The sequence below is a fragment of the Genypterus blacodes genome, unplaced genomic scaffold (assembly GCF_046128005.1).
Source record: "Genypterus blacodes isolate CSIRO-AG114 ecotype Tasmania unplaced genomic scaffold, CSIRO-AGI_Gbla_v1 ptg000076l_1, whole genome shotgun sequence".
NCBI classification, from domain to species: Eukaryota; Metazoa; Chordata; class Actinopteri; order Ophidiiformes; family Ophidiidae; genus Genypterus; species Genypterus blacodes.
This window is the reverse complement of record NW_027466885.1, coordinates 772,815-791,668: the sequence shown is the minus strand read 5'-3', so window position 1 is coordinate 791,668 and position 18,854 is coordinate 772,815. Positions and strand designations below refer to the sequence as shown.

Here is an 18,854-nt window from a genome sequence, read left to right as displayed (position 1 = left end):
GCAGGCACTGGACTGGGCACTGAAAAAGGGAGGATCACTGAACTGGACCAGCAAAAAGTGTTAATCTGCTGACTTTTTGATCGAGCTGAAACCTGTTAAAGGCCTCATCCCAAAAGCATTTCAGAAACTCCAAGTGCATTTGTTCTATTTCTTCCCAAATGACCAGACATTTGATCATTTGATTTTTACTCTGACTTACCACAACAACTGGAAGCAGGGAGAAACTGAGGCTACATCCATCTAAGCAGAAAATACAGGAGGAGAAAATCCTTCATGCAAAGGTGAAACGGAGGCGGTTAGGAGTCTCGTTAACATTTCTTTTGAAAACTTTTATTTATTCCTCAAACAGAAGAAACTCTAATTATAGAGCAAAATCCAAATGAAAAGTAAAAAAAACTCACAATAAAATACTATGTCACTACAAGTTGTCAAAAACAACTAATAAAATATAGAAACAAAACTTTCACAAGTAGAAAAGGTGGTCTGAGGTATTTGTGGTGTATTTGAGGTGACTGGAGGTTTATGAGCAGTATTGTTGTGTATTATGTATTGTTATTTTGCTCTCAGCTTAATTATCTGTTCATTTAATGTATGAATGGTGTTGGGTTCTTTTCCATGCAGGTGTTTTCATGTTTGGCTCAATGCACAGCACCCTCACCCGTCTGCTCTCTCCTTTCACATCTTAACATGTATACAAAGACATACGGTTGCAAATGTCCAATGCACCAAAAATAAAAACCTAACAATAAAGAAGGAATATACGGAAATATATTCATCTCAGTCTGTACTTTCATCATCATCGGCAGCATCATAGACAATCACTATACTTATGGCATCACAGAAGGAACATCAAAAGAAACGGCTCCTTGTTTGAAAATTGTAAGGTTTAGTTACTAGTTACCAAGGCGACAGATGGACGCCCAATTTTGGTCCTGGCTGATGAAACAGAAAAGAAAAGAAGAAACGTAAGTGAGGAGGTGACTGATGACCTTTGACATTTTGCCCTCTGTTTAAAGACTAAAGTTCTGAGTTTAAAGTTTAAAGTGTACTGCGCTGTGTAAAAGGAATACTGATGTTAAAAAGCGACTTATTTGTTTAAAGTGTTACAACATAATGTTATTGCACTTGTTCATATTGTAGTACTTAAATAAAGGTGCGCAATATACTATTTTTGAATTCATTATTGAATTTTGCGCATAACACTGCGATTAATCGAGATTAAAAATTTCAATCGTTGCCCAGCCCTAATTTTTAAGTTCTGGGTTCCTTCTCAAATCATGCTAGCACGATGTCGCCCTATAACACATAAGTAGCTGGCAGAATGTGGCAGATCCATGCAGGGTGTTGTAAAATAGAACCCAAAGAAGATCGACCTTGAAATGGAGACTTCGCTAAGTGTTTGGTTAGCTGCCAATGTATTGCTGGTAACTTAACCGTTGTAATGCTATGTTAGCTTCATGCCCTGTTAGCTTACGTTAGAATACTGGTGATTTAGCCATGCTAGTATTATGTTATGTACATGCCTATTAGTAAGCAGCCTCGCCGTGCTAAATAAGTAAATGATCATTGCATCTCAAAGTGTCTTTCTGAATTTCCCGTGAATTACAGTGTAAAAGATACTTTCTTTGAGGTCAAAGGTCCTTCACTAACCTCCGGATAAATCACAATAAAGCAACAAAAATAACAATAAAATAATCAAGACGCACAGTATCAGAAGATGTAAAACCATGTACACACACACACACACACACACACACACACACACACACACACACACACACACACACACACACACACACACACACACACACACACACACACACACACACACACACACACACACACACACTACCTGAGAAGTTTCATTTCTGCGCCAACCCAAAATGCTGTGGTTGGTCAGCCAATCAAAATCTCCGCATGCAAGACATTTTGCTTCCTGAATCCTGAAAAATAACCAATCCCGTCAGCATTCTCTGACCACTTCCACCTCAAGTATCACACACACAGAAACAAAAATGAGGCAACCGTCACATTTAGGACAAACACCGGCCATTTAACGCCTTCTCTTCCAGCCTCACTTCACTTTTCCCATTAATGGATATAACCCGTTGGATCCGTAGCTTGTATAGCTTGTATACAGTAGCTTGTATACAGTAATGAGGTGTTGACTGAAAACAAGACAGAAATTCCTAGAAAAGGTAGAAAACACAATATGTTTTTCAAAGAAACTCTAGAGGACAGTGTGTTGTCAGTGGTTGTGTAACAGTCATTGGGTTTATACAAGGGGTTTGCAGCATCATAGTAAAAAAAAAAACTTCCTAAAAGGTTCCTAAATGTTGCTGACACGATTGCAAAGTTGCCAGGTAGGTAGATACAGTAAGTCCCATTGGAAGAAGATGCATAAGAAAAAAAGGGAGGATGCAACAATAGTGAAACACCTGCAAAACAAAAACAAATGATAATTTCTGAGGTACCTGGAGATAGAAGAGCATTCTCTGAGTCTGGAACCTGAATGTGTTTCCTGTCAGTGTGTGTGTGTGTTTGCTTCAGTTTGTCAAATCAAACACAAAAGGAACATATACATACAGTTAAAAAAGACATAACTACCCGACGGGGGAGGGGGGACAAGGACGTGTGCTGGTCATGTTGGTCCAAACGGACATAGAGGGAATAAAATAAGATGAGTCATTATTATATTTTTAAAAAACAGAAGTCCAGAGATAAAATAGCAGCTGCATTCACGCGAATCAGGTGTAAAATTCCACTGAGAAAACTCTTTGTGTGTTTTTCCGTCATTCTATGTTGTTTCTGAGGAAGTTGAATGGAAATTTGAGGAAATGCCTGGTGATAAAAAAAAACCCATTTAGCTTGAAAAATGTTTTTTTTTTTTCATATACTGGACTCTTTGGGCGGTAGGTCCACATTGGTTACCATGAGAACTGGTGGGAGAGGGGAGACCAGCAGGGTGTGGTTGTGCTCAGAGGTAGGTGGGGTTACGGTAGAGGTGAGGCGGCGGATCTGGCCGATTCTCTCCTCCACGCAGCCGGCCGACAGACGAGCCTCGGCGTCGTGATCCCAGCATTCCTCTATCGACTCGCAGATATGAGCCAGACCCTGATGAGCACAGGAAGGAAGTGACAGTGAGCATGCAGTTATGAGACGTTTTGGAGATCGTTTTTGATACAGAAAGAGGGAGGGAAAAAAGAGGCTCACGCTGTGTTTGAGCCATTGGTCTTTGAATACTGGTCGCATTTTCTTATCAACAACAACTTCCTGCAGGTCCTCTAGTGACGGATGATGACCGACTTCCTCCTCAAACGGCAGCATGTACTCACCCACTGGACCTGAAACCCAGACGTTTGAAGTCTGCATGGTGCATGTGTGTTACAGCAGGAATACTCTGTCAGGTGTGTGTGTGTGTGTTACCATCAGCAGCCTTGCATCGGGACACAAGCTCCCACAGCACCAGGCCCAGGGCGTACATGTCAATTCGAAGGAAAGAGTCTCTCTGAAAGTTGATGGCTCCTTCCAAAACCTCAGGAGCCATGTAACGCCTGGTCCCCACCTACACACGTACACGCACACACGCGCATAAGAACTTCAGCTTGTTCTCTTCCACTAAGCACTGACTGGTATAGCTCACCTGTCCATGTGTCTCTCCTGGAGGTTTCCCTGGCTCGAAGGTTAAGGCGAGGCCAAAGTCACCAATGACCGCCGTGAGGTCCAAACGCAACATTACGTTCTTACTCTTAAAATCCCTAAGGGAAAGAGAGAGAGGGGGGTTCTATAGTCAATAGTTGCGCGTTTGTGTGCTGTTGGCTCTTTGGGCTTGAGACCCTATGGTGGTCAATACAGAGCAAACAGAACAACAAAATATTTGGCATGACGAACATTGCTGCACTTCCTGACCAAGAGGATGGCTTGATGGGTTCAGTATTATTTTTATTCCATGCCAGACCTCTGTGGGATATGTGTGTTCTATGTACAGTGTGTTGTGGGTGCCATTTGAGGTGCGTACCTGTGAGCGATGGCCGGTTTGGCTCCCTCTCCTTTCAGTCGGGGGATGTCTTCATGGAGATAAGACAGACCGCACGCCATTGACCCAGCAATGTGACACAGCTCGGTCCAGCTGATCACGTTTCCCTTCAGGAAGTCTGATAGAGAGCCCTGCGCAGACAGACAGAGACAGGCCCGAGTCAGAATGCTCCTCAAACAAAAGGTTGGTAAATTGTGAGCATGTCCCATATGGAAATTCAGTAAATCAAAACGTTTAAAGCGCTCCAGCTCTCTCCCTCACCCTCTGATGGAACTCCGTAATGAGCCACAGTTCGGCCTCGTGGTGGATCCCTCGGTTCTCAGCAGCGATGAACCTCAAGATGTTTTCATGCCTCATGCCAGCTGTGGTGAACACGTCCCTCTCATTCTGCCAGGACTCTTCGTTCTGCCACAGTGGAGAAGACGACAATTATGACATTCCATCATAACCTTTTTTTAAGTCATGGAATCGGAATTCTGTTTCCTGCTGAATTCCTGAGGTAAATCTGCGTCTGTTCATATCTGCCACGCCCATTTATGCATAACCACATTTTATGACATTTTGAATGTTTCCCAAACTCCCAACTCCAAAAATCTCATCCTGCTTAAGTTCAATAAGTTCAATTCATCTTATGAGGAAGAAATCTACTAACAAAATCTAGTGCAGTCACTCCACCCTGCAAAAGAGTCCCAACAAGTCAACCTGATGGTGGCGCTATAACAGCAGTGATGGCTACATTACACATTACATTACTGAAATTACATAATAAAAATGGGTTTGTTCACCATTATAAACAGAAACTAAATAAATAAATAAAATAAATAATAATAAATGTCAATGCAGTTTTGGCAGAATTTCTTTTTTTGTCAACTCCACCAAATGTTTGGAATTCAATCTAAGACATGTGTACCTGGATAGGGAAGATCTTCACGGCCACATATTCGTTCAGCATCTGTGCCTTCCACACGCACCCAAAGCGCCCCCTGGCTTTCACCTCTAGTAACTGCAGAGGCTTGAGCCGGAGCAGGGGAGATCCAGCATGAGCAAGGCCAGGATCCTACAGAGGAGGGGGTGAGAGAGATGGGCTTCATCCACAAAACTAAGCGTAAAGAGCAAGTAAATGTAAAACTCAATACAGACAAATAAACTGGAGGGAAAAAAACAAAAAATCAAACACCCTGGCAGATGCTACATTTGTTTTTCTTATTGTATGCAGCATCGAAGATAGTGGAACTGAAACATCCAAGCTGCAGTACCAACAGATCAACACTCGATGGAGCTACGTGTACTTCTTTCCTCTTGACTTTGCATTCTTTTAGCTCTTCTTTCACACTCATTCCTCCTTCCTACCCCTCTCCCTCTGTTTGCCAGCCTGCCTTCCTTTGGTCCTATCCAAATTCCTCCTTTCCCTCTCCTTTGTATTTCCTTCTATCTTAGTTCCTTGCCTCTTTCGTCTGTCCTCTTTTGTAGTTTCATCCCCATCCCAGTCTGCTTCCTTTGTTTCTCCTCCCCTTCCTTATTTCCTCAGTTTCTTGTCTCTATTTTGTTTAATCCTCTCTTTTGCTCTTTCCTTCTATCCTTTTAAAATCCATCCCTTCCTCTCTACCCTCTAGCTTTTCTGACTTTCCTTGCTTCCTTCCTCCAATTGCCCCTCTCCTTTTATATTTCCTGGTTTCTTTATTTCTTCTTCTCATTTTCCGGATCAAGGAAAGAGTTTAGGTTAAGATCTGTGTGTGTGTGGTTACCTCGGCGATGTCCACGTGTCCGTAGGGCGGTTTCCGGTGTCTGTACATCCAGACGGCGGTGAGCAGAGCGACAGACAGCATGGTGACGGGCAACAGACAGTAAACCATGACATTCAACACGCTCAAGCTGAGGGGTGGGGCTTTGATCACTGAAACACACACACAAAACTGTTCACAGGTGCAGGCAATCACTTAAATGTACACAAAATGATAAATAAGAAATAGGTGTAAATAAGGAAAAAACACAGACAACACCAGTCAAATACACAATTTGTTCTGTTGAATAAAACATTGATAGATACGAGAGGAATGTAGAACACACACACACACAGATACTCACAGGGTCCTGTGACATCAGGCAGGTGTGTGAAGCGCTCGTTACAGAAGTTTCCTTCGCAGCAGCAAAAGAAAACCTGAGGACTGTCCTCTGTTGCCACACACTCCTGTCTGTAAGCAAGAGAGTGAGAGAGGGACAGACACAGGAAGGCACAGAGTGAAAGAGAGACAGAGACGAGCAAAGGGACAGGGAGACAGAAACAGAGAGGGACAGTCATCATCAAAACAATTGCTTGTCTACAGGTTCTCAGATTCCTTACACCGCAGATTTTAGGTGGCAAATTAAAGACAAATTAAAGTCAGAAATTGGCAGTGCACTGGATCTAAAGGGACTCCTCCTGTCATTACATCATATCGCCAACTGCTGCCCCTGCCAAAACAGCCTCGAGCGTTTACACGGCGTCCAGTCACCCTGACTGTCAATCACACAGGGGGCAGCGGGAAATCTGTGTATGCTGAGGATGATGGGAAATGTGTAACTGTCCCCACAGATCGGAAGAAACACGATTCACACAGCGACGGTCTCAATGTCACGAGAAGTCATTAGCATCTGAACACGGACTGTTGTCGTAGCAGTATTACTAAATATGTGCACCAACAGATCAGACATCTAATACTGGTAGTATTTCAGATTTGTTTTGGACCTAGAAGCATAATGAAGTACTAAATATGTTGCTCATCAATTTCCCCTTTACCTGTCGTAGCAGTTGAAGTCATCAAGCCAGCAGCCCTTCTTCACCAGTTCGATGGAGCCAGAGTCGTTCCTCCAGGAAGCGTAGCAGTGTGAGCGCTTGTCCTTCTCACCGTCGCAACGCTCCACGCCGCTGTGGTTGGTCCTCTCGATCTCATAGTTGACGTTGTAGTACAAACACTCCCGGGTGTCGTCTCCTCCATGGCTGAGACCTGCAGCGCACAATGTGTAAGAGTTTGAAACCAAAGATCAGGTGTACACAACAGGGGGTTAAGCAATATGAAGACAATTTGCAATGTGTTTGAGTTTTAATCCTAAAAATCCTGCAACTCCTCGACCAAGCCCGGAAATGAATACAAACTGAAGGTTAAAGCCGACAGCAGTGCTTCAGCATGGGTACAAAGCAGCTGCAGCGCTTCAATAGAACCTCTGATCACATAACTGACATCATCTAAGTCCTGCAAAGCTGATATGGGCATTGATGCTTCCCGCTTAGTAATCTGTCTCAGCTCAGATCCTCACCTGACCTGAGGTTCCAACCCCACTCTACCATCGAAACCACCATCAGCACTTTCTCAAAGCCGTCATCTTATTACAGCACAGACAGAGAAGAATAGAGACAATATAATGAGGCAGACGACGCACAACTGGAGAGCTCAGGGCTCAGAGGTAGGACTTAAACCAGACTCAGAGGGAGTTTATTTACCAAAGGCAGTGGTAAAGTTTCATCCAGTCATCACACACTGAATTCTCTTTATTAAGTGCAAAAACACAAAAAAACAAAAACATGCTGGATTGACTGATCCTGTCACATAAAATAGTGATATTGTAATAAATTGTAATGTTTGTGGATTTGGTTCACCCCCTCACCTGATTTGACCCCCTCAGATTTTAACCGCTCACAGAGATGTGACCGGCAAAATCCTACGGGAAAAAATCTACTTGTATAAAATGTACTTTTCTGTGAGAACATTTGTTTGGAGATTTACATTGTTCATGCTGCTCTAGTTATACAGTATGAGACACATCTCCCTGATATCTGTCTGCCAAAAGACGCAGAGAGAGACAGAGCATGTGAGAGATCTGATTGTCTGTGTGAGATAGAGAGAGAGACACTTTGGCAGAGTTTGCTGTGACAGATGTTGGAGCCAATCTGTGCATTAACTGTCGCTAGGCAACCACAAATATGGGAGTAGTCAAAGCAAACCCCCACCCCACCCCCCACTGACAGCTGTGGTCAAGAGCATTACGGCAATCAGTATATTAATTTGCACATTAAAACTTTGATTATACTCCAATTAAAGCAGTAAAATGTCTTTTTCAAACGTCAAACGTCAGCAGCATTGCTAACAGTAGCAGCATTGCTAACAGTAGCAGTATTGCTAACAGTAGCAGCATTGCTAACAGTAGCAGTATCTGATGTGAGGCTGCAGTAGGTCGCCTCATTGGTATTCTTGAGGTCGCCCTTGATCGTCATGGAGACCTGTGAGCTAATGGGTCGGGCAGCTGTCACTCTGTGTATGTGTGTGTGTTAACATTTAGTCTGAATAGTTTTCAATTAAAAAGTTGAGCAGCAACTCAAAGGTACACATGTATTGGACAACAAAAGAGAAAATCCAAGTTGTGCTGTCTCCACCGAATTCATCAAAATGCTTAGAGAAATGTGAGAAAACAAAACAGGGTAAAACCAACACTTCCACCGTCCACATCAGAATGCTCCCTGTATGACAGGACATCCATTCAGCAGTGTGCGTTTCCATAACAACGGCCCTATTGTGGGCTTTATGAGGACAGGTGAGGCAAAAAGACACAACATGTCCGATTCACATGTGGAAAGGTCAGCTCTCTCTCTCCCTCACACACACACACATCTAACACATCTAACACAACATACTATATATATATATATGCAAACAGCCTGCACATATGGACCTAATGGACATAATGTGTTCTCATTCTAAATCAGATGTATCGATAAAAATGGCAACAATAGAGTATGTCCATCAATCTTCTCATCCACTGATTTATCATCATAGATTTTTTTAGGACCAGATGTCCACAGCAAGACTGCTCAGGTCCACCTGAACCCAGAGAATGGACTCCACTCAAGTCAGTCTGATGCCAGAATGTTCTACAGACAAAGCAATCTTAAACTGAAACCAAAAATGTAAAATCTAATTGTTTTCTGACAGAGATATGACAAATAGAGAGAAGAGAGAATATCTAACCCACAGTCTGCTCCTACAAGCTGCAACGACTAAAACCTAAAAGCACATCACACACATTTGCATGTCTATAATGTGAGTGTGTGTGTGTGTGTAACCTCCGGGGTTAACTATGAAAAAGGCACTGATGATAAAAACGCAGACATGTGAAATGCAAATCACTAGGTCTGGATGGATGTGTGTGTGAGTGTCTTTATCATGCAAAAATGACCACATGCTAATTATTAAGGGCCTTTGTCTGCTCCAGACACAAGGTCAAGGGTCAAACACAGTCACACACATGGGCAAACCAGATGTCTGCGTGGATGTGCATATCTTACCGAGATCGGAAAGATCAAGATATGAGGTGAAAAGCCACACACACGCACACATGCACAGGTCAAATTCACATGCAAGAGGTCATGGTGATATGAAAGTGTGTTCAATCAGTAGGTTGTATTATCACAACAAACGTACTCCTGTCACATTGTCAACACTACACTAACAAACTATCAAAGTAATGAAAAAGTAAAAAAAAGGGCTGCAACAAAAACAGCAAGCTTTTGATTTTACCTTGTAGGGTTCCACAGTTACTGACAGAATATAACTTGTTACTGTTACAGCACCACCATCGGGCTGATTGATGTTTCATTTTTTGCATTAGTAATGATCAACATGTCCTGCAAATTTGGTTACAACAAACTAATTTGGTGCTATACAGATAAAGTTGAAATGAATTGCTCTGCGCTGAATCAGTCATTACGCTTTTACTTTAATTTCAGTGCAGTAAAAATTGAACACAAGTCATATGAGAACACACCCTGCTCACTGGTCATAAATACCATACATTGGCCATCCTGTTTTTCTCATCCCATAGTATTAAAATTAGAAGTCGACATGGAGTGGGCTTTCCACCATTAAGTCGATCTCAATGAATAAATGATTACTTTTATTATAATACAGATCTGTCCATGTTTCATAAACCTTTGCTTAAGTGCTTTCCATTTGTAATGTAATTCAACTTGACTTAACCACAACCACTTAACTGTGCCTTTAACAATCAATCTGTCAAGTTTTGTGAGCATGCAACGCTCCTCCCCCTCCCTTCCTCCTTTCCTCTCACCCTTCGCCTTCATCCAGCCAAAATGCCCCCCCTCTGTCCCCCCTCACACACCCTCTATTTAGAGCCACTCAGAAGTCAGCCTCAACACTGCTGCTGAACAATTCTCAATGAAAATGGTAAGTATGGAGGAGGGAAGAGAAAGAGTAAGGCAGACTTTACAGGCGCGCACACACACACACACACACACACACACACACACTTTTAAATTCCAATCCAGATGTATGTATCAAATGTCAATCAATAAGACATATTAGTTGTGTCATTAACACCAATACATACAGTACATATTTATTATATATATGGCCCCCCAACTCCCATGCTTCCTCCTCAGCCTTTCTCTGCCTCCTCCTCCGCAGCTAGCTCTCTCAGCTCTCTCATGGCTCTGTGCAGTCCTGCTCCTGTGACTCATCTCGGCACAGCAGACGCACAGTCAAGGATCCGACAAAGCACAAATATACACACACTGTATATACATAGCCCTAAAACCACACATCATAAAAAGCACACTGCATGCAAAAACATCTGAAGGAGCGAGCGCACTCACACCTGCAGCCTTCACAAAACTGAGCCAATAGAGAAATAGAGGAATAAATGCTTGTCTTCCTTCCTTCCATATCCTCTCCTTCATTTTATTAATTTTGTTGTTTGTTAATTAATTTGCTGTGGCAATCTACACTTCAGATTCATTCAGATCACTCAGAAAGCGAGCATCTATCTAGCTTTGTGAATGGGTCCGCAGAGATCGGCACCAGTTTGAGAGCTCACGTAAAATCACACAATAATTGCATGTACATGTCAATGCATGTACCAATTAATGTTCCACGAATGTTCACCAGCTAAATATATATACTATTTTCTAACAGGGCTAGGAACTGCCAGAGACCACACAACATGATATTGTATTCTAAATTGTCTCTCAGTCTGGTTCATTAGGCTACACAACATGGGGAAGACGACCACATTCTAATTTACTGAGCTGCACCTGTAAATACTGCAACTACATTCATGATTTGTAGTTGTAAACTCAAGTATTGTTGCTATATTTTTTATTGAAGCAGTTATAGGACATTTTGGAGATCGTTGTTTATACAGGATGGGGGGGGGGGGGGAGGAGAGAGACATAGAGACAAAGAAAGAAGGTTGAGTTATTATTATTGCAGTTTAACTTTTTTCGAAGACCCTGAGGTAAAATAGGCAATATGAGATACAAGTAGATTGAAATTGAAACAGCAGGTCACGGCCGCTGGAGGTTGTGAGAGCATGGCACAGTAGTTGTAAAGTATTGTTGTATATATTGTTGTATATTGTAAAGTTGGAGCCAGGGATCAGATAAGAAAGAATAAGGCCAGACAGGTCACTGTGCCTCTGTGCAAAAGACAACTTAAACTGGGAAAGAAAGGTAGTAGGGAGGCAGTGGCTCAGTGGGTAGTGCTTCCACTTGGGAACCGGAGGGTCGCCGGTTCGAGCCCCTGCCGAGGTGCCCCTGAGCAAGGCACCAAACCCTCAATTGCTCCCCCCTCTGCGAAGGGTGGTAATGTAATGTAAGTCGCTTTGGATAAAAGCGTCTGCCAAATGATCATAATGTAATGTAGTAAAATAATAAGTTCAGAATTTAAACACAAAACAGAATTTAAACACAAAACTATATAAATAATCAGCAAAGCATTTTTTTCCTCAGCAAGAAGTATCCCCTGAATCTGCTGTGTGTGTGTGTTTGTGTGTGTGTGTGAATGTGTCCTGTCTGGCCTTGCAATGCTGAGGGGGGCAGATGTTGTCTGGACAAAAACACACTCACACAAACACAAACTGGGGCCCCAACCCAAGACAAATGGCAGGACAGAAAAAGGGAGAGAGACATAATGGTGTGTGTGTGTGTGTGCGTGCGTGTGTGTGAGAGAGAGAAAGAGAGATTCCTCTGGAGAAGGGTGAGAGTGAGTTGGAAAAGAAAAGGAGGAGGAGCCTGTCTGGTCCCCAGAGAGCCAGCAGTCTGCCAGAGAAAGAGACTGAGCCACAGACCCCCCATCTGTCAGAAGCCTAGTTTCCTCCCTCTTTTTGCACATTTGTCTATGCGATAAAGTGAAGATGTTTGAAAAAACGTCGACACATTTTGCTGCATCGAGCTCGCTTACATACAATTTATGTTTTTGCGATCAAATTCAGACATCACAGCCAATGAACCCAAAGCATTTTGGGCACCTGAACACTGACACAAGCTTGCCAAGGAGGACCACCAGCATTTGAACTTGTTTTCATACACAAATAAACAACATCTCCATCCAATATCAATAGTTTTGAAACCTTCCCTTTGAGTACTTTTGCACAGAGGGTTCAGAAATTGATTGGGAATTACTTTACACAAAACAATGGCTGGACTATTGCCTAATGGAACTCATGCAGAGTTTATGAGTAGACAGACATTCGTGTGCATTATTTCATGAATACAATAAATGTGCAGTCAATGTGTGGAATTTCCCTTTGTTTTTTTGTGAGTCTGCCTGATGTGTGTGGTGTGCCAGGCTAGGGATATAAAGTAAACTGAGGCTGGCAGTACATATGCCTAGAGGAGGAGGAAGAGGAGGGTGCTCAGAAACCTTCTTGAACGTTTACAGAGAGCGGTATCTGAAGTGAAGGAGCACCCATCTGTGTGGCATATCAAAGTAAGTATGTTAATTATGTGTATAGCCGGTGGTCTAATGTTTGAGTAAGGAAGTTAATCATGCCTAGCAATTGCCAGGGGCCAGTACTACAAAGCAAAATCAAGGGGTAAGGCAGCTCCATTCAGGCCCAGGTTTGATTTTTCGATATCACAAAGCAGCCTCACTTCCGATTGCATTCTGACGCGACAGTACCTTATGCTCCATGCCAAGCCTGGTACCAGAGCAGCACATGTTGGGGCTTAGTCGTGCAGAACTCTACAGCACTCTTGACCAGTCACTTCAATTGGAAAATAGCATCACCGTGCATGCAGGATCTTGTTGGCGTATCTTCAGGGAGTCTCTGTAGGGCGATGTGAGAATTTTTAGATATCTGCAAATTCCTCTTGATTTCCGTGAGGACCAACGCTACAGATTCTCTCGAAAACGATCCCCCCCCGTGACGTTCCATCTTGTCCCTGTAGGCTCGCCTTTGCAGCCACTCCCCCTAATAGACAGCCCTTTATGAGAGCATGCATGTTGCAGCATTAAGAAAGCCGGTGTTCACTAATTGTGTTGATTAGCAGCTTCATTGATAGCTATTAAATCTGATTGCGAGGTTTCGATTTTGTCAAGACAGTTTACGTGAACAAGGCTGAGGTCTGTTGAGCTTTCTTCGTAGTAGAAACTGATACCTTAGTTATGTCTCAATGGGCATTAATTATGCTTTAAATGCATTGTTTGTATGTAGGCATTGTTTGTATGTATGCTCATGCAGTATTCAACGCAAACAAAATTACATTTTGCCTCAATCCCAGTATAAAATAAATAGCATCTTACCCTTAGAATCTGACTTTGACCCCTCCCTAAGCACCTGCTCTGTGTCGATTTCAAAGTCATTGTTAATGTCAATTATTGCAAATCCATCTGTTGTTGGACGGACAAGTCCATCTGTTGTTGTTGTTGTTGCGTCATGCTGTGCCAGTAGGTTTTCAGACATCTCAAACAACTGAATGAGTGTTGGGCCGAAGCAGTAGACACGGATTTCATATGAAGGTCTCTCAGTACGGTATGAATATTTGGGTACAGATTGGCAGTGTCCCTCAGTACTGAAGACTGTAGGATTCTTGTTTAAGTTATTTACCTTGACTGATAAAATAAGCCAATCATAGTGCTTTGCCAAGCATTGGTCTTGCACAGAACTGCCATGGGATCAATAGTACTGAATGTGCCAGTCTGCTCCATGAGGAATGAGTTTCTCTGCCTCCTCACTAAGGATTTTCAAGTCTAGGTCAAAACTCAAGTCATGAATAGAATGTCAAAATCAAGTCTAGCCATTTATCAAGTCCTCAAATTTGCGAGTCAAGACATGGACTCGAGTGGATCCCCACCTCTGACAAAGTTTGTCTTGCTGGACCTGCCAGTTATGAGCAGAATTGCACAAAATGTTGAATACAATGCATCAAAGTATGTTAAATTAGTGTTAATGTCTGTTAGCTCTTATGATTTAAAAATAATTAAAGACCTGCTGAATCTACACTGTACTGTACACTACACCGTGTCAGCTGCACTGGCACAGCATGGTGCATGTTCTCACTGAAAATGCTCTATTGAAGTATTGTGGAAATATCATAGCAATACACAACACACAAAAACCAGTAACATTATGTCTCCAACTAGATAAATATTGTCCAAAATGCATTTTGTGGTCGCAGCACCATGACATGATTTGAGGCGTGTCCTTACACGTGTAGCCTCTCCTGCACTACTATGAAAGCACATGATCGAGCTCGCTGTGTTCATTCATACACATGGAAACGTGCACATATACACACAATTGGGGGGTAATAGGCGAGCGGGCAGGAGCAGAGAACATGTCCGCTTATGGGTTATAGGGGCTCGAGCTCTCTCCTCAGTGATCGATTATCAATACACCTGCATGCCTGAGCAGACAATGGAGCCCCTCCCTCTCTCTCTCTCATACACACACAAAGCACAACTCCAAGTCCATGCACATGCACGCTCAATTGACTTGAATAGCATCCATGATGATTAATTAGACTCCATGACATGTGAAGTCATTCAGATTTCACACCTGCTATAAAGGTTTCTACTTACTAAGGTGATTTGTTTGTGATATTTTGTGATGCTAATATCTGGAATGAGCAACGGATTCTCGTTGGCATTCCCGAAAAATCCATACAAAACAATTGCATCGTCTTTTGGTACAAACAAATCCCAATTCTATTCCTATGATAGCCCTCAAATGGTTTTAAATACTGATCTTAATGTGTGATGTTAGGTTCCTTCCATTGGTTTGTCTTTGATCATCCCTGTGTATTGTATTGTTTGATTAGGGGTAAGTAGACACACAATGAAGCACAACTACAAATCTGCAGTTGCAACAAAATCTTGATCGTTTTCCTATATCAATTAATTATATCATGACATCTTTACGGATTTCTCTACAATATCAATGTTAAACTCGTATAGTATTTTTATAGTATGTGTTCAACTCTAAAATATTCTGTGTTTCTTATGCAGTCATCCTTATAATAATGCTGTGATATTTATAGCTTCACCAAAGACAACACATCCTCACAATCGAACGTCATCCCAAAACCAACTGCTTCAAATCTCTCCAGTATTCCTTTAATATGGCTACAATGGCTCAATGCCTGTCAGCATCACTGACTGGCTCAGATATCCAGAGAGAACTTTGACAGCACCACAACCTGATGCTACATACAATAAACTATAACATTGCTCAATCATTACTTTAACACTGCTATATTGTCTGACCACACTGCAGGTGGTGTTCCTATATTATTCCTAATCTCTGTTTGCTTTTACTCACTTCTGCCATTTGCATGTGTTGGGGAAAATAGAGTAACAAAAGAATAAAAGCACAAATAAAACCTTGTAGTTAAAAATGATCTTGTAACCCCCGTGGGTTTCCATGGTAATCGTTTCCCCCATGGGTTCTCTTCAATTTTCCTATGGTTTCACAATGGGAATTCTCATTTGTATAATACAGTATAACATGATACAATATAATATGATACGATATAATAATAAAAATGTCATCATACCACTAGAGGGTTGGGTAAAGATTTTAAACCGAGGTTCACGTGTCCCCATGTGCACCCCCATAATATTCCCAAAATATTCCTATGAACAGCAGGGATTTTCATGGCACCCCCATGCCGCCTGGCCACCGTGCTTGCAGCCTTGGAGGCCGGCCGCAATGTTGCAACCTGCGGCCCCTAGCAGCCCTTTCACCCACAAACCAGCAGCTTTTCCTTACCTGCACACAAAGTTCCCAGCAGAAGCACGCATAGCAGCCAGGAGATCAGCATATTCCCGTTAGTAGTGGCCGCCCGACGGACTCCAGCTCAGACTCCCCGGCTCCGGCTCCAGCATGTACCAAAAGTGAAGTTCCACAGGGGGAGAGGACTCTGCACAAGCCGGAGAAGGAGGCGAGGAGGGCGGCCAGCAGCGCACAGGCCCACCGCTACCGCTCTGCTTTTTGTCCAGTGGGCTTTGTGTGCGTGTGTGTATGTGTGTGTAAGCGTAAGCGTGCGCGTGTGCAAATCCAGCCAGCAGCCTCCCCCTCCTTCTCCTTCTGCTCCTCTCCTACAGGCACCCGAACCGACCCCTTTACGGCGAAGCCATGGAAGTTCCCGGCGGATCCGGAGCCATGTAGGGCGGACAGCAGCACCTCACTCAGCCCGTCCGCGTGTGTTTCCTTCCGGTAAACCGAAAGAGGAAAGTAGTCCGCCAACAGTCACTAGCGTAACGCCAGCGATCCCAACCCTGCCGAGGCGCTCTCTCTTTCTCGCTCGCTCTCGCTCGCTCTCTCTCTCTCGCTTTCTCGCTTCTCTCGCTCTCTCGCTCTTTTGTTTTCAAAATAAAAGCCAAGGACCGTAGGGAAATTTGTTGAAAGGGAAAATAGTCCTGCCAGAAAGACGATCAATAAAAACAGTACAATAATATCGTATGTTCAGAGGCCTGTGCAAGTTCACAATTTAGTGTTGCATAATAAACTACATGATTTTTCAAAATATGTAAAGGTACTTGAATACAGAAAACATCACCATTGTAAAAATCCCCTCCTAAGGACTAATCCCCCTCCTCACTTTCTGGAAGCCTGTCCTGTTAGAAACCCATGCATATTAAAATCATTGGTCTTGTTTCCATCACTGTTATCATTGTTGTTGCTGTTCCTCTCTGTGTGTCCCTCTCTCTCTGATCTCTCCTTTCTCTCTCTCTCTCTTTCAGAGCCCAGGATCAAATCAGTTGTTGGTCTTTGTTTATAGAGCCACTGCAGGCCAATGTTGCGTTTCTGGGTGCACAGACTTGCCTGAGGACAAACCAAACTGCAGATGTGTATCCAGCTTGCATAACTGCATAACAGAGCATTGCTACATGGAAGAATCCTGGAGTTGGACATGCCTCTGAAAAGCTTCATGCTGCACAGCGGGACAGTTATTTCACTTGTAACTGGGAGAGGAACTCTGCACTTGGTTATGTGCCTGGATGTACAATGTTGAAAGTCTCCATGGCTGCAAAAGCTCAGCCTAAGTTCAAGAGGAAAGGCTTGATTTACACAAACATTGAGAGTTAAAGCCTGAATGAACTTACAGTACAAAACATAGATTTTTATAATGAATGACTGCAGTTTTCATGCCCCTTTTATGTCGTGTTCGATGCTAAGTGACAGTAAACAGTTATTGCTTTTATATTCCTTGAAAATTGTTTAAAATTAAATAAAATACAACAAAAACCTCCTTTCCTTTTTTCTTCTTCCATCACGCTCCCTCTCTAACTCGCTCTCTTTCTCTGTATGTGTCTGTCAGCTCCAGCTTTATGTAATCCGCTGTAAAAATGAGCTGATGGCCTTGAAATCGATGGTGGAATAATAAGTTTCCTGAAAACCAGAAACCTAAACATGAAGCCTGATGGTGTTAGTTGGAAAATGATATATGCAATTTCCAGATAAATGGGCTGATATATAACAGTCATCTTAACAATCTCAGCTCTGAGCTACAACTCTTAGTTCAGACATTAACTAAGTTTATGTGCCACCAATCACAACTTCTCTAATAATGATGACACACGTTATTTAAAGGTTGGTGCCTTTTAATCTGTCTGTTTTGTAACGTTTCTGTCTCTCATACACACAGACACACACACTCACACACACGGCGACATGTTGTGGTTGGTAAAGACAAAGCTGTGCAGATGCTGCAACATACTGTCATACATGCCGCGTCCTTGGAATATTCATTACAGCATCACTTTGGCTTTATATGACTGATTATACATGTCACAGTGACACACACGTACAAAACATACAAATGCACACACTGCGGCAAAAACTACCACAATAAATCTCTGTCATTGCTGACAGATTGCTGACACCACACTACAACCTGTCACACACATGAACACAGATGCACATACAAATGAATGCACAAGACAGAGTGGAAAAGTAGCAGAATACTTTCAACCATTATTGAGACTCAACCAGGTCAACAAAGACCTGATGGAGGTAAGTTACTAAAGATCTTAAGAGATGATGATCTTGTGGGAACAAAAAGAATAACTACATTCTACAAAAGCTGCTTTGAAAAGAACGAGCAGCAGCACAATTGAACTGATCCTCATGCATGAGTTGCATTTCTTTATTTCACATCTTAATCTTCTTCCAGTACTTCTGTAAATGATGCTGCTAAAACAAAACAAACAAACAGTAGGTTTAACATTAATGCTTGCAGGTTTTAGTTGTGAAGAACTAGGTTTGTTCTTCATTACGGTCTTTACTGTCTGCCAGTCCATTTCTGTCAATAAAAGCTTCATGGTTGCAATTTACAATTTAGGGGTACTTTTGCCCTTTGCCCCTGGTTATTTTCTATACTTCTTCAAAGACACAATCTCAGGTAGCAGCCAGAAAGTACATCATCACTGCACTCCACATTGGCCTAAATTGTCCATCTTGTCCAACTGACACAGCCATGGGAGCATCTGGAACCTTAAAGTTAGAATCCTTGAGCTTCAACTCAATGATGTTTCTATATTGGTTT

At 42.6% G+C, this 18,854-nt stretch overlaps 1 protein-coding gene across 1 annotated transcript; it reads right to left on the bottom strand.

Annotated features, from left to right (window-relative positions):
- Positions 1-314: 314 nt before the first annotated feature.
- Positions 315-16,589, bottom strand: acvr2ba (activin A receptor type 2Ba). The gene is made up of 11 exons (XM_076157901.1): positions 16,076-16,589; positions 6,813-7,020; positions 6,122-6,228; positions 5,782-5,930; positions 4,947-5,093; positions 4,298-4,441; positions 4,019-4,167; positions 3,644-3,758; positions 3,427-3,565; positions 3,214-3,344; positions 315-3,114 (listed from the first exon to the last, which is right to left on the bottom strand). Exons 1-11 carry the CDS (start codon positions 16,125-16,127, stop codon positions 2,890-2,892), a joined length of 1,566 nt encoding a protein of 521 aa, XP_076014016.1. The 5' UTR covers positions 16,128-16,589; the 3' UTR covers positions 315-2,889.
- Positions 16,590-18,854: the final 2,265 nt, after the last annotated feature.

Excerpts from the sequence above, each read along its gene's own strand:
- acvr2ba (XM_076157901.1), bottom strand. The coding sequence starts at position 16,127 with ATGCTGATCTCCTGGCTGCTATGCGTGCTTCTGCTGGGAACTTTGTGT. Across the intron at positions 6,229-6,812 it reads GACTTCAACTGCTACGACAG|ACAGGAGTGTGTGGCAACAG; the intron begins GTAAAGGGGAAA and ends TCTTGCTTACAG. Across the intron at positions 3,345-3,426 it reads CCGATGCAAGGCTGCTGATG|GTCCAGTGGGTGAGTACATG; the intron begins GTAACACACACA and ends TCTGGGTTTCAG.